General features: G+C 49.1%; 1 protein-coding gene across 3 annotated transcripts in view; it reads left to right on the forward strand.

The window, feature by feature from the left end:
• SPAG1 (sperm associated antigen 1) overlaps positions 1 to 12,505 on the forward strand; it is a 72,366-nt gene that overhangs the window by 48,588 nt on the left and 11,273 nt on the right. For all 3 annotated transcript variants that reach the window (XM_050940704.1, XM_050940703.1, XM_050940705.1), the window contains one exon: positions 2,242 to 2,417. In XM_050940704.1, the coding sequence (XP_050796661.1) occupies positions 2,242 to 2,417 (176 nt within the window). The remainder of the gene's footprint in view (positions 1 to 2,241; positions 2,418 to 12,505) is intronic.

Here is a 12,505-nt window from a genome sequence, read left to right on the forward strand (position 1 = left end):
AAAAGACGGTTACTCACCTTTGTAACTGTTGTTCTTCGAGATGTGTTGCTCATATCCATTCCACACCCGCTCTCCTTCCCCACTGTTGGAGTAGCCGGCAAGAAGGAACTGAGGAGCGGAGGGGCCGGCAGGGGTATATATCCGGCACCATAGCGGCGCCACTCCAGGGGGCGCCCTGTCGGCCCACTGAGTGTTGCTAGGGTAAAAATCTCTGACGAACGTGCACGCACCTAACTGGAATGGATATGAGCAACACATCTCGAAGAACAACAGTTACAAAGGTGAGTAACTGTCTTTTCCACCTTGTATTTAGCTGTGACACTGAGTACATTTCTCAAGAAGAGTGTTTTTTTTTTTTATGGAGATAGCCTATCTCCTAGAACTGGAAGGGACCTTGAAAGGTCATCAAGGCCAGCCCCCTGCCTCCACTAGCAGGACCAAGTACTGATTTTTGGCCTGATCCCTAACTGGCCCCCCCTCAAGAATTGAACTCACAACCCTGGGTTTAGCAGGCCAATGCTCAAACCACTGAGCTATCCCTTCTCTCTCTCTGGAATCTCAAAAGCTTGTCTCTCTCACCAAGAGAAGATAGTTCAATAAAAGATACTGACTCATTTACCTTGTTTCTCTGATATCCTGGGACCAACACAGGTGCAACAGCACTGCATACAGCCTCTTAGAGTCTTTTTGTAGACCTCTGAGGGTCTTGTGGGAGGGAGGAGACTGGGATTGGGCCCTAACTGTTCATCTTCTGTAGTTATACTGTAATATTAAAAAGCCTTTCAGTTTATAAATACTGTACTGTAAACATTTAAAGAATAAAATCAAGGGCAGGAAATGTGAATCTGGATTACTTTCTTCCATTCCAGCCTCATTTTTAATGTTGCATCCAACATTGTTGAATCCTTTTCAGATGTATATCAATTGTTTCTTTTAATTAAAAATGATTTTTCATATATAATATTAATATATTTTTGCATCAGTGGTGGGAGTAATACAGCTGCATATTGCAAGATTATGAAATAAAATTTGAACATAGCATAATTTACTGGACAGTGCCGAATTTTCCTTCAAGAATTGGTTCCTAGGCTCTTCCTGATCTTTTTTCTCAATGTAGAAAATTTTCTAATCAGTTTTCATTAATATTTAATATTTTCTTTTTAAAAGATACTATAAAATGTATAGCAGTGTTGTCAAGTTTTTTATAGGTTAGTTTTCTTTATTTAGGTCTTAATCTAGAACCCACTGTGATCAATCCGGTGACTCCCATTGACTTTAACGGGTTTATTTTGGGCCTTCTATGGTTTGGAATAATCTAGTTGCCTACAGTTTGTGAGCACTGAAAGTACACTTTCATAAGAAAAGGGTCAAGTTGAGACCTTTTTAAATGTATTTTCTGTACATTTTTAAATGGGGATAATGAATTTATGCTTAGAGACTTACAGTGCAGGAAGTTCTTAAAATACTTTGAGTTGCAGTAATATTGCAGTAAGTAATTATATGTATTTAACGTGGTATCAACAGCTGTAAAAAGTACATTTTGTGTCTGAAACTCATGTATATAATATTGTCACAAGCAATACCTTTAACTTCACATTTGAGATAAATTAGCAAAAAAAAAATTGTTTTCTTTTCAGTTTTAGTTTATACAGTAAGCAGGAGTCAGGGCTCAATCCTGCAAGAGGCTGAGAACTCTCAGTACCCACTTGCTGAGGCTCTGACCCACCTAAACACTTAATCACATGCTTAAATGCTTTACTGGCCAGGCCTAAGTGAGTTTCTCCTTTGCTGAAAAGACCCATATAAATACCAACAAAGAGCATAAAAACTCTAAGGGGAAAAAAAACCCTAAGGATCTTTTTGTAAAAATTCAGGACAATACTACTAAAATTGGGCACTATGGGCAGGTCTACACTAGAAGCGCTACATCGGTGCAGTTGCACCCCTGTAGTGCATCTGGCGAAGATGTTCTATGCCAAAGGGAGAGAGTTCTCCCATCCACATAATAAATCCACCGGCATTGTCCACACTGGCACTTAGGTCGGTGTAACTTACATCAGTCGGGAGGTGGCTTATTCACATCCCTGACCAACGAAAGTTATACGGAAGTACGTGCTAGTGTAGACCGGGCCTATCAGAAGAATTTTATTAGAAGAACTGAAGGACAGTGATATTTTTAAAATTGAAGTTAAGCTGTAAAAAGGAAAAAAAATGAAAAATCTTGTATGTTTTTGTCGTCAGAATAACAAGAACTTTAATAGATCAAGATGGTCCAAGTTGGAGAGAGAAGCTACCACCAATTCCAGTTGTCCCTGTTTCTGCTCAATTACACAAATGGGATGGAGGAAGCCTTACTTCAGAGACTAAGCGAAAGAAGATTGCAGACTTCAATGGAGATAGACAATCAGAGATGAACAGTATGTATGGCATATGCAAATATGTAGAGGTAGAAAAATGGAAATATAGTTTAACAAAAGTTAAACATACCACTGCTTTTCAGAATATTATCTGAAGAAGCGATATACTTAAATAATATGAACAGCAAATCTTTCTGAAAGGAAAAGTTGGATAATGGTCGAGATTGCATTTAATAACCTGTATAGATCCATAATATTATGCTGCTTTGCCACCTCATGGATGAGTTTTCAATGTGCATTTCCTTGAATATATATATAATGTTGGTAAGAATATATCAGCAATATGTTGATACCCACTGGAACTGGATATCAACATTTACTTAAAGCCCTATTTACTTAACCTTTAATTACATCATTTATTTTGAAAGTAGAGTCATGCTCTACATCATGATAGAATGTTGCTGTGACTACTGCATAGCCTCTCTCCACCAATAATGTTACCTCTTAGCTCAAGGATGATTTAGTTGGGGTTGGTCCGGCTTGGAGCAGGGGGTTGGACTAGATGACCTCCTGAGGTCTCCTAATCTTCTATGATTCTATGATAAGTATACAAAGTTGGTGAACCTGTAAGAATGGCAAATGTATGTTTCTAAAGCATGCTGTCTTTAGGGAACTCAGGGCTTGTCTGCACAGCCCCGTAGTTCAGACTACAGGGGTGTGAATTGTGGTGGGTGCTAAGTGCTGCGCTGTGTGGATACTGCAGGTGGAAACTAAAAGGTACCTAATTTCTATTAGCACAGCCCTCTTCAAATGGGATAATGTTAATGTGAACTAGGTACTTTTCAGTTTGCACTAGCAACATCCACACGGGATAGTTATACAGTGCATTCTTCAGTTCACATCCCCCATAGTCTGAACTACATGAAATATTTTTTTCTCTCCTAAACTCCATGGCATTAGATGATCTAACCATAATTCATTACTGGAAAAAGGCATGTCCTCAATCAACCTCCACTCCTGAAGCACTAAAGAATTAATGATGTTATTGCTGTCTGAAAGATAATTTAAAGAATTACTCTTCATCTTTTGTGTATCAACTGGGAAACAAACAAACACACCACATATTTATAGTTATAACAGATCTATGTACAAGATGAATTAAATGAGCAAAAAATAAGGGGTGGAGGCAGATATGTTGGTAATATTAGGTAATATTGAAAATAGATATTAGTATTAGTATTATTTGTTTGTTGAATACCAACAATGTGCATTAGAATTTTGCCTGAGAGAAGGAAACTTGACTCAAAGAATAAGACTAGGCAGTAGTAATTTACAGTAATTTGGATTTTATAGGGAAAGGTTAGTATTGCATACTCAACCACAGTATGACTATGGAAAATCACTTTCCATGGAGGGAACTGTAGTGAAACGAGTCTCACTGGCGCAGCGCTTCCTGCTGGTTAACCTGGGACTTAGCTCTCCAGCATATGGAACGCCTCCTACTCTCCGGTGTCTCACCTGCCTCAGGCCCTTGTGTCCCTCCTGGACCCCAGTGCCCTTTACCTTGGGGTTCTGCCCCAGCAGTACCCCATCATGCTCTGGGTCTCCCCTCCCAGGGGAACCTCCAACCCTCTCACCCACCATGCCTCAGTAGCTACGGCCAGTCACCGTCTAGCCCCTGTTCACTGGGGTAGACTGTAGTCTGTCAAGACCACTCATCACTGGCTCGGAGGTTAGACCAGCTGCCTCTGCCTATCTCTGGGCTGCTGCCTCTGCAACCCCAGGACCGGTTTTGGCCCTTTAAGCAAGGCCTGCAGCCTAGGGATTTACCAGGCTGGAGCTCCCCAACTCCTCCTGCCTTTCCTCAGGCCTGTTCCATTCTCTGTAGCCTGAGCTCCCAGGGAGCCAGGTCCTTCTCCTTCAAAGGCTGGAGAGAGATTGACTCAGCTCCTGGCTCACAGCCCTTTTGTAGGGCCAGCTGTGGCTGCCTTTCCAATCAGCCTACCCTATTGGCTCCCTGGGGCAGCCCTTTCCCAGGGCCATTTTAACCTCTTCAGAGCTGGTGCACGGTGACTGCCCCCACCACACCCTCCCCCTCCTTTTCCCTCCCCAATCCCACACCTGGGGGAAGAGGGGGTCCTCGAGCCTGTGCAACCTGGAGATGTCCCGCCAGTCGTACTCACCACTCCTCATTGTCCTTCAATTTTAGGGCCAGATCTTCTTTTTCCCAGTGGGCTTTTTGTAGCTCCGCCTCCGCCATCCAACGGGCTTGCTCTGCAGCCTCCAGCCATGGACACAGGCCAGAATCCCCCAGGCCCTCTTCCTTCAGGGTCTGGGTTCCTACTGTGACCTGCTCCACAACAATCTGGGTCCCGGCCTCTTGGTGACTCTGTCCCAGTCTCTTTGTCCGCCATCCCCCGTGGATGGCTCTCGGGCAGGTTTACTGCCATCTCTGCAGCAGCTACCTGGCTGGTTCTTGATCCCTTTGGGTCCTCAGGCCCTTCCACTTGAGTTTGCCCTCTTCTGAGGGGGCAGTTCCTCTTTATGTGGCCCCGTTCGTGGCAGCCAAAGCAGGCTTCCTGCCCCCTTGCTGCCCTGGGCCCCGGCTTCTGCAGTTGGTCCTTCTCTGGGACAGCCGTCCCTGGGCTGCCCTGGGTCAGACTCCTTGAGGCAGGGCACTCCCTCTATAGATGCCCCCACCACCCACAGGCTCAACACCTACATTGCCTCCTGACTTCCTTTGCCAGGTGACCTCTCGTAGGGGCCTGTCCCTTCTCCAGTTCTGGGTCAGGCTTCCTGCCCTCATCCCACTAAGGACAATCCACCCTTACAGGTCCACGCCACCCACAGGCATAACAAGCCCCGCACTCTGCCCTGGGTCTTCTGGCCCCAGCACTAGGCTTTTCCCACCAGTCTCGGCAGTCTTTTTGGAACTCCTTCTGCAGAAGTTTCACGAGGGCCTGCTGCTTCTCTGCCAGCTGCCCCAGTTGTGCCTGCAAGGCCCACTGTACCTCCCACTGTCTCTCCTGGTTCTCCCCAAACTCTTGCACAAGTCTCTCAAGCCTCTCAGGCTGTCCCTTTCCTCACAGGACCAGACCTTGGTTTAATACAAACAAGAGGAAGTAAATAACTCACAGTTAGCCTGTGGAATTCATTGTCATGGAATGTTGTGATGGCCAAAAGTGTAACTGAGTTAAAAAAAGAAGTAGGTAAGTTCATGGAGGATACGTCCATCAGTGGCTATTACTCAAGATGGTCAGGGATGTAACTCCAGGCTCGGGTGATCCTAAACCTCTGACTGCCAGAAGCAGAGATGAAAAGACAGGTGGATCTCTCCAGAATTGCCCTGCTCTGTACGCTCTGACTGCAGCTCTGGTACTGGAGACAGGCTATTGGTTTTGGAGACAGGCTACTGGGCTAGATGGACCATTAGTCTGACCCATTATGGCAGTTCTTATGTTCAGTTAGATACATTGCTTAATAAATGTTTAAATTTTTAGCCTGAAAAGATGCTTTTGGTAAGTATTGGTTGTATAACTTTCTGTAAACTCAGGAATGGAACTTGCTGTTTGTTTTGAATTAAAATTTAAAAATGACCTATTTAGTATAAACCTTTCTAGTTGTAAGAATTAAAATATTGGCTATATAACCCTGTAATAACCTTCCCATGAGGAAGAGTTTGCAGGTAATCATGGAAAGAAGTAGTCAGCTTAGTAGAGATAAGGTCCAACCTGTTCTGAAAATTTAATCAAATTAGTTATAATTGTCTAAATCAAAAGATAATGGAATTTGTGGTGGTCTAGTATAAGATTAAGTCTGTTGAACCTAGTGTGCGGATTTGGCCTTGTTTGCATTCTTCTTTGAGTGATTGCAGATGTCCATTCACTTTGTGTGTGTGTGTGTGTGTGTGTGTGTGTGTGTGTGTGTGTGTGTGTGTGTGTGTGTGTGTGTGTGTGTGTGTGTGTGTGTGTGTGTGTGTGTGTGTGTGTGTGTGTGTGTGTGTCCAGTGCACAGTTGTCAGAGATTTTTCTCTTAGCAGTACCCACTGTGGTGGCACATGCGCCCTCTGCTGCCTCACACCACTACACAAAAGTACAAAGGGCAGATCCACCCCCAACCCCACCTTGTTCTGTTTTACTGGCTATGATGGTTAATTGCAGTATCATATTCCAACATCTTTCCCTCATATTTGTATACAATTGGATTAGTTTTAGTGTTTGTTAGTTATAGAAATAGGTTTTCTTTTAAAGTGTTTTTAAACACTTCAGTTCCCACTGCCAGGGCATACCTCGGTCACCGGCATCAAGCTCTGACATTCCTGAAAAAAACTGATGCCAGTGAGTGACCCACACTCCAGTTGCCTGAAGTGTCTCGAGGAGACTCTCACGTCAGGGATTGGTGTCAAATTTGCTGGGATTTTAATCCAAAAACCAAGAAAGACAGGGAGGCCAGGCTTAAGTTTTGTTTGATGGAGGCGGCCGTACATCCACCTTTGGAGCCTTCCTGATTGGAGTGGGTGTGAGCACATCTGCATCCATCAGAAATGCTCCCCCAGTTTTGACTGAGTTTTGGGGCTGATCACTCTCCCCATTACTGAGGAAGAGGCACCAGAATCTGGGAGATTGAGGTACCCAGCACTGAAGTCCAGCATATGGACAAGGATAGCGGAGTTTGCTCGAGGCCAAAGCACCCTCCAAAGCAGTCTTCTGTCAACTCTGATGCCAGCACCAGTTCTGTTGAGACCAACTCTGAAGTGGCTGCATCTGATTCAACAGTACAGAAGACTGTCTTGATACTGTGTACTCCAGAGGCTTATGTTACAGCACAGGATCTGCTGCATTTCTCTATGCAGGCTTTGCTGGCAGTCCAAGAGTCTTCTCGGCCAGTACTAGCACCTACGATACCTTTATTGTCATCATCCCAGCATATGATACCATGAGTGCCTCCATTTCCCTGCATGCCTCTTCATGTGGTACCATCCAGAGGGAAGCCAGCCATTATCTCACAAGAACCACGATCTCCAGGCTTCTGACATGGAACCTCAGCACTGATAGGAACAACCCTTCCTTGGTTGGAGGAGGTGGTTTCGTATGTGGATTCTGAGGTTGGTTCCTACATGTCATACCTGCACCACAAACATCACTGTTCCCCTTCTACTGCCTATCATTGTTGGTATCCCCTGGAGGCTCTGTCTTGGCCATCAAGCAGAGACCCATGCCTAGGCAGAGATTGGGCTCTGTGACCTTACCAGTGGCTGTTATGAATCTTGTGAGGGTTTCTGTATGCCTCCATGTTGTTGCCACACTCTCTCTGCTCTGCTTCTTTGAGTAGGCACCAAGATTTACCACACCAGGTCCCATGGGAGACCATTCCTGATACCAGGCTTGGTACTGAGCAGGAGAAAATCGGTCCATTCTGGTGGATCTCCCTTTAGAGGAATTGATGGAGGCTCCACCACAGTTGTTTTTGTCTTCCTCCTCTTCATTGCATGATGAGGCAGTGGTGTTGGAATGTGCCTCATTGTCCCCTAGGGATTATAGGGTTCATCAGGACCTGTTAACCAGGTGGCTTCCACTCCACATATCCAGCTGGGAGAGGCTGGAGAAAAGTTTGAGTGGCTGGTTGACATTTTAGCTTCTGTGGAACCATCTAGGTTGGCACTCCCAAATAATGAAGCTATCTTGGAGCCAACTAACATGCTGTGGCAGACTCAAACTTCCCTGCCTTCCGCCCCTCCGCCCCTGGAAAAAAGGACTGAGTGCAGATATTATATCTTCTCACAGAGATATGAACATTTTTGCACCCACCCCTTTCCAGGGTTGTTGTTGAGCTCAGCTTCCAATGAGAGAGAATGCCAGGGTCAACAGGCATCAACCCCGAAAGGAAAGGATGCAAACCAGGTGGATCTCATTGATAGAACACTTTATTCAACAGCAGGTCTGCAGCCCAGGATTGGTAATCAGCAGTCTTTGCTGGGACACTGACATTAGCCTCTGGACAATATATTAAAATTTAAAGACAAATGGCCAGAGGATGTGAGGCAGGAATTTCTCACCATGGTGAATAAGGGTAAATTAGTGGCCAGAATCTCCCTTCTGGTTCGTTTGGATGCTGCTGGCTCTGTGGCTAGAGCCATGGCATTGTCCATTACAATATATGCAGATGCCCATGAATCCAGTCATTGGATCTTCCTTAAGAGGTCTTCACAGATGATACAGGATCTGCCCTTTGAATAGTCATCGCTCTTCTCTAAACAGGCAAATGACAAACTGCATAGCCTAAAAGACTTCAGGTTGACACTCAATCTTTGGGCATTTACACATCTGCACTAAGGAGGGAGCTGTTTTGTCCTTAGTAGGTTTATTGTTATCCTTCTTTCACATCTCATCACAAAGACTTGGCCAGGAAAAAGGGCAGATGTTATAGAAGACTGCTCTCTCCTTCTGCAATATATGCTTGTTCATCTAGACTGCCTGGGAGTTCTAAGCAAATATTTTGATGTGTTTTGTCGAGGTCAGCCTACAAGTTTCTGGATTGCCAACCTCTCCTACTTCACGGTTTGCCATTTGGTTATCTCACTACCTGAGTGTTTGGTGCAACATCACTACAGACCAGTGGGTCATATGCACAGTAGAATTGGGATACACTATTCAGTCTTTTTCTATCCTTGCTTCTACCTTCCTTCCCCATCCCTTTTAAGAGATCACTCTCATGAGGAGAGAAGAAGCAACCTCTTCTCCAGTTGGGAGCCATAAAGACAGCTCAACAAACATCTGAAAAAAATAAAGTTTTGCATGGCTGCACTGAGTTCCATTATCCCCATCCTGGAAACTAGTATGCTGTCCTTGAATTAAAAGATGCATATTTCTATGTGGCAGTGCATCAAAGCCGCAGGAAATCCTCAGGTTTTTGGTAAATTGGTGCCACTGCCAGTTTACGGTGCTGCTGTCTGGCCTGTCTTCAACTCCATGGGTGTTCACAAAGTGCATGGCAGTGGTGGTAGCATTTCTGAGGAAGTCAGAAGTTCACATATTTCCCTATCTGGGCGACTTGTTGGTGACAGGCCAATCTAAGTCATAGGTACTGTCTGGCGTGTCTGTCATCCACTCAAACTCCACTGGAGTTGCTTATCAGCACAAGAAGTTAATCCTGTCACCTCTATAAATCCTGTCTTTTGTACGAGTGGTCTTGGGCAGTGCCAAAGCCAAGGCCTTCCTTCCCCAGATAAGATTTCAGATGATGCTGACCATTGTATTAGACCTGAAGGCCCATCTTAACATGACAGTTCACACTTGCCTCAGACTTCTGGGGCATAGGGCTGTCTCCGGAAGCTGCAAGGGTGGCTGTTATCTGTGTACTCTCTGATTCGTCATCCCCTAGACATGGTGGTTCAGGTGCCCATCAGGACCGGTGCAAGCATATTTTGCGCCCTAGGCGAAACTTCCATCTTGTGCCCCCCCCCCCCAAAAAAATCACATACATTATAGACAATACACAGTCACAGAGTAACATGTTATAATTTAGAATTTATGTTTCTGCGCTTTAAGTTTAGCAAATTTAGAAACAAGTTCCTCCAAGTCAATGCTGTAAGCAATGTCATGTTCTAGTAACAAGGTAGATAGCCCAACAAGTCATTGTTGCAACATTAATGTTCGCATGTATGTTTTTATCAATTTGAGCTTTGAGAAGCTTCGCTCACCACTGGCCACAGAAACTGGGAGAGTCAAGAGGATGCGAAGAGCAATAACTGTGTTAGGGACACTATCTGTCAGCTGGGGGTCAGGGCTGTGAGGAGGATGGGGTCGGGGGTTTCCAGCTCAGAGAGACTGGGCTCGGAGCTGGGGGTCAGGGCTGTGGGGGGGAATGGGGTGAGAGGGTTTCCAGCTCAGAGGGACTAGGCTTGGAGCTGGGGGTCAGGGCTGTGGGGAGGATGGGGTCAGGGGGTTTCCAGCACAGAGGGACTGGGCTCGGAGCTGGGGATCAGGGCTGTGGGGGGGATGGGGTCAGGGGGGTGCCTGGGGGCACTGGGGCAGCTCAGCTCTGCAGGCTGCTCTTCTCTCCAGCCATCCAGGCACAAGGGGAGCAGCAGCAGGGACCAGCCAAGGACCAAGGGGGCAGGAGCACAGGCACCTGAGGCCAAGCTGTGGGGAAGCACTTGCTTACCTTGCCCAACACATGAGCATCGGGGTCCTCTTTCTTCCTCCACTCCACCAGACCACCACTGAGGCTCTTTTCTTCTCCATGCCCCTCGCTGGGGCTGACGTGGAGGCTGAGCCAGGGGGCAGCCCCCGCTTTCCTCAAGAAGTCCTGGTGTCGCGCTGCCCTCGCAGGGCTCCTGCCACGTGCCCTAAGCAGAGCTGTGCAGCTTTGCCCAGCCGCCGGCGCTCCCGCTGGCAACGAGAAAAATGGCACAGGCTGGAGCCCCTCTCTGGGAGGTAGAGGGATTCTGAGCCTTTGCCTGCAGCCCAGGGATTCCCCTGGGTCAGCACGCCGCAGGCAGCCCGAACCTCTGGGCTGCCGCAGCGGCGCCCTGATCCAGGGGGGGCCCTGGGCTGCCGGCTGCTGCTGCGGCGCGCTGACCCAGGGGACCCCCTGGGCTGCAGGCTGCTGCTGCGGTGCGCTGACCCAGGGGAACCCCTGGGCTGCAGGCTGCTGCTGCGGCGCGCTGACCCAGGGGAACCCCTGGGCTGCAGGCTGCTGCGGCGGCACCCTGACCCAGGGGACCCCCTAGGCTGCCGGCTGCCCTGGCGGCGTCCTGACCCGGGGGGGCCCTGGGCTGCCCACTACCGCTGCGGTGCGCTGACCCAGGGGACTTTCTGGGCTGCCAGCTGCCCCGGCGGCGCCCTGACCCAGGGGAACCCCTGGGCTGCCGGCTGCCGCGGCGGCGCGCTGACCCAGGGGAACCCCTGGGCTGCCGGCTGCCGCGGCGGCGCGCTGACCCAGGGGAGCCCCTGGGCTGCCGGCTGCCGCGGCGGCGCGCTGACCCAGGGGAGCCCCTGGGCTGCCGGCTGCCGCGGCGGCGCGCTGACCCAGGGGAGCCCCTGGGCTGCCGGCTGCCGCGGCGGCGCGCTGACCCAGGGGAGCCCCTGGGCTGCCGGCTGCCGCGGCGGCGCGCTGACCCAGGGGAGCCCCTGGGCTGCCGGCTGCCGCGGCGGCGCGCTGACCCAGGGGAGCCCCTGGGCTGCCGGCTGCCGCGGCGGCGCGCTGACCCAGGGGAGCCCCTGGGCTGCCGGCTGCCGCGGCGGCGCGCTGACCCAGGGGAGCCCCTGGGCTGCCGGCTGCCGCGGCGGCGCCCTGACCCAGGGGAGCCCCTGGGCTGCCGGCTGCCCCGGCGGCGCCCTGCCCCTGGGGGGCCCTGGGCTGCCGGCTGCCGCGGCGGCGCGCTGACCCAGGGGACCCCCTAGGCTGCCGGCCGCTGGGGCGGCGCCCTGAGCCAGGGGGGGCCCTGGGCTGCTGGCGGCCGCTGCCGCTGGCAGCTCAGACTCCCTCTCTGTCCCAGCAGCAGCGGCTGCTCAACCATTTAAAAAAAAATTGGGGGGCGCCGCTTTTTGGCGCCCCCAAATCTTGGCAGCCTAGGCAACCTCCTAGTTCGCCTAAATGGTTGCACCGGCCCTGGTGCCCATTCAAATCTTGGCCTCTCTATATTGGTGGACAGACACTTCAGATGAGTGTGTGGGGTTCTGTTTGCTCCTTCTCAACAAGCTTTGACCCTGGGGGCTCAGCTGTGGTTCCTGTAGACTCAAGATTTATGGTCTGCTCAGGATTTAACTGTACATATAAATGTCAGAATTGAGGGCTGTCCAGTTGGCTTGTCAAGCCTGCTTTCCCCACATCAAGGGAAGAAATCATACTCTCAGACAATACAGCAGCCATGTTCTATGTGAACAGGCTAGGAGGGGCCCATTTGACTCTGCTATGCCAGGAGGCAATGTGGATTTGGGACTCTTGTATTTCCAGTTCACTCCATCTCAAGGCCTCTCACCTTCTGGGTGTTCAAAACAATCTTGCAGGCTGATTAACCAGATCTTTCACCAGTCACCACTAATGGTGTATCTGCGCAGACAAGGCCAGATTCATTTTCAAATTGGGGGAGACTCCCCGTACAGACCTGTTTACAACAACCATCAACAGAAAGTGTCATCACTTTT

Source organism: Gopherus flavomarginatus, chromosome 2 (genome assembly GCF_025201925.1).
Source record: "Gopherus flavomarginatus isolate rGopFla2 chromosome 2, rGopFla2.mat.asm, whole genome shotgun sequence".
NCBI classification, from domain to species: Eukaryota; Metazoa; Chordata; order Testudines; family Testudinidae; genus Gopherus; species Gopherus flavomarginatus.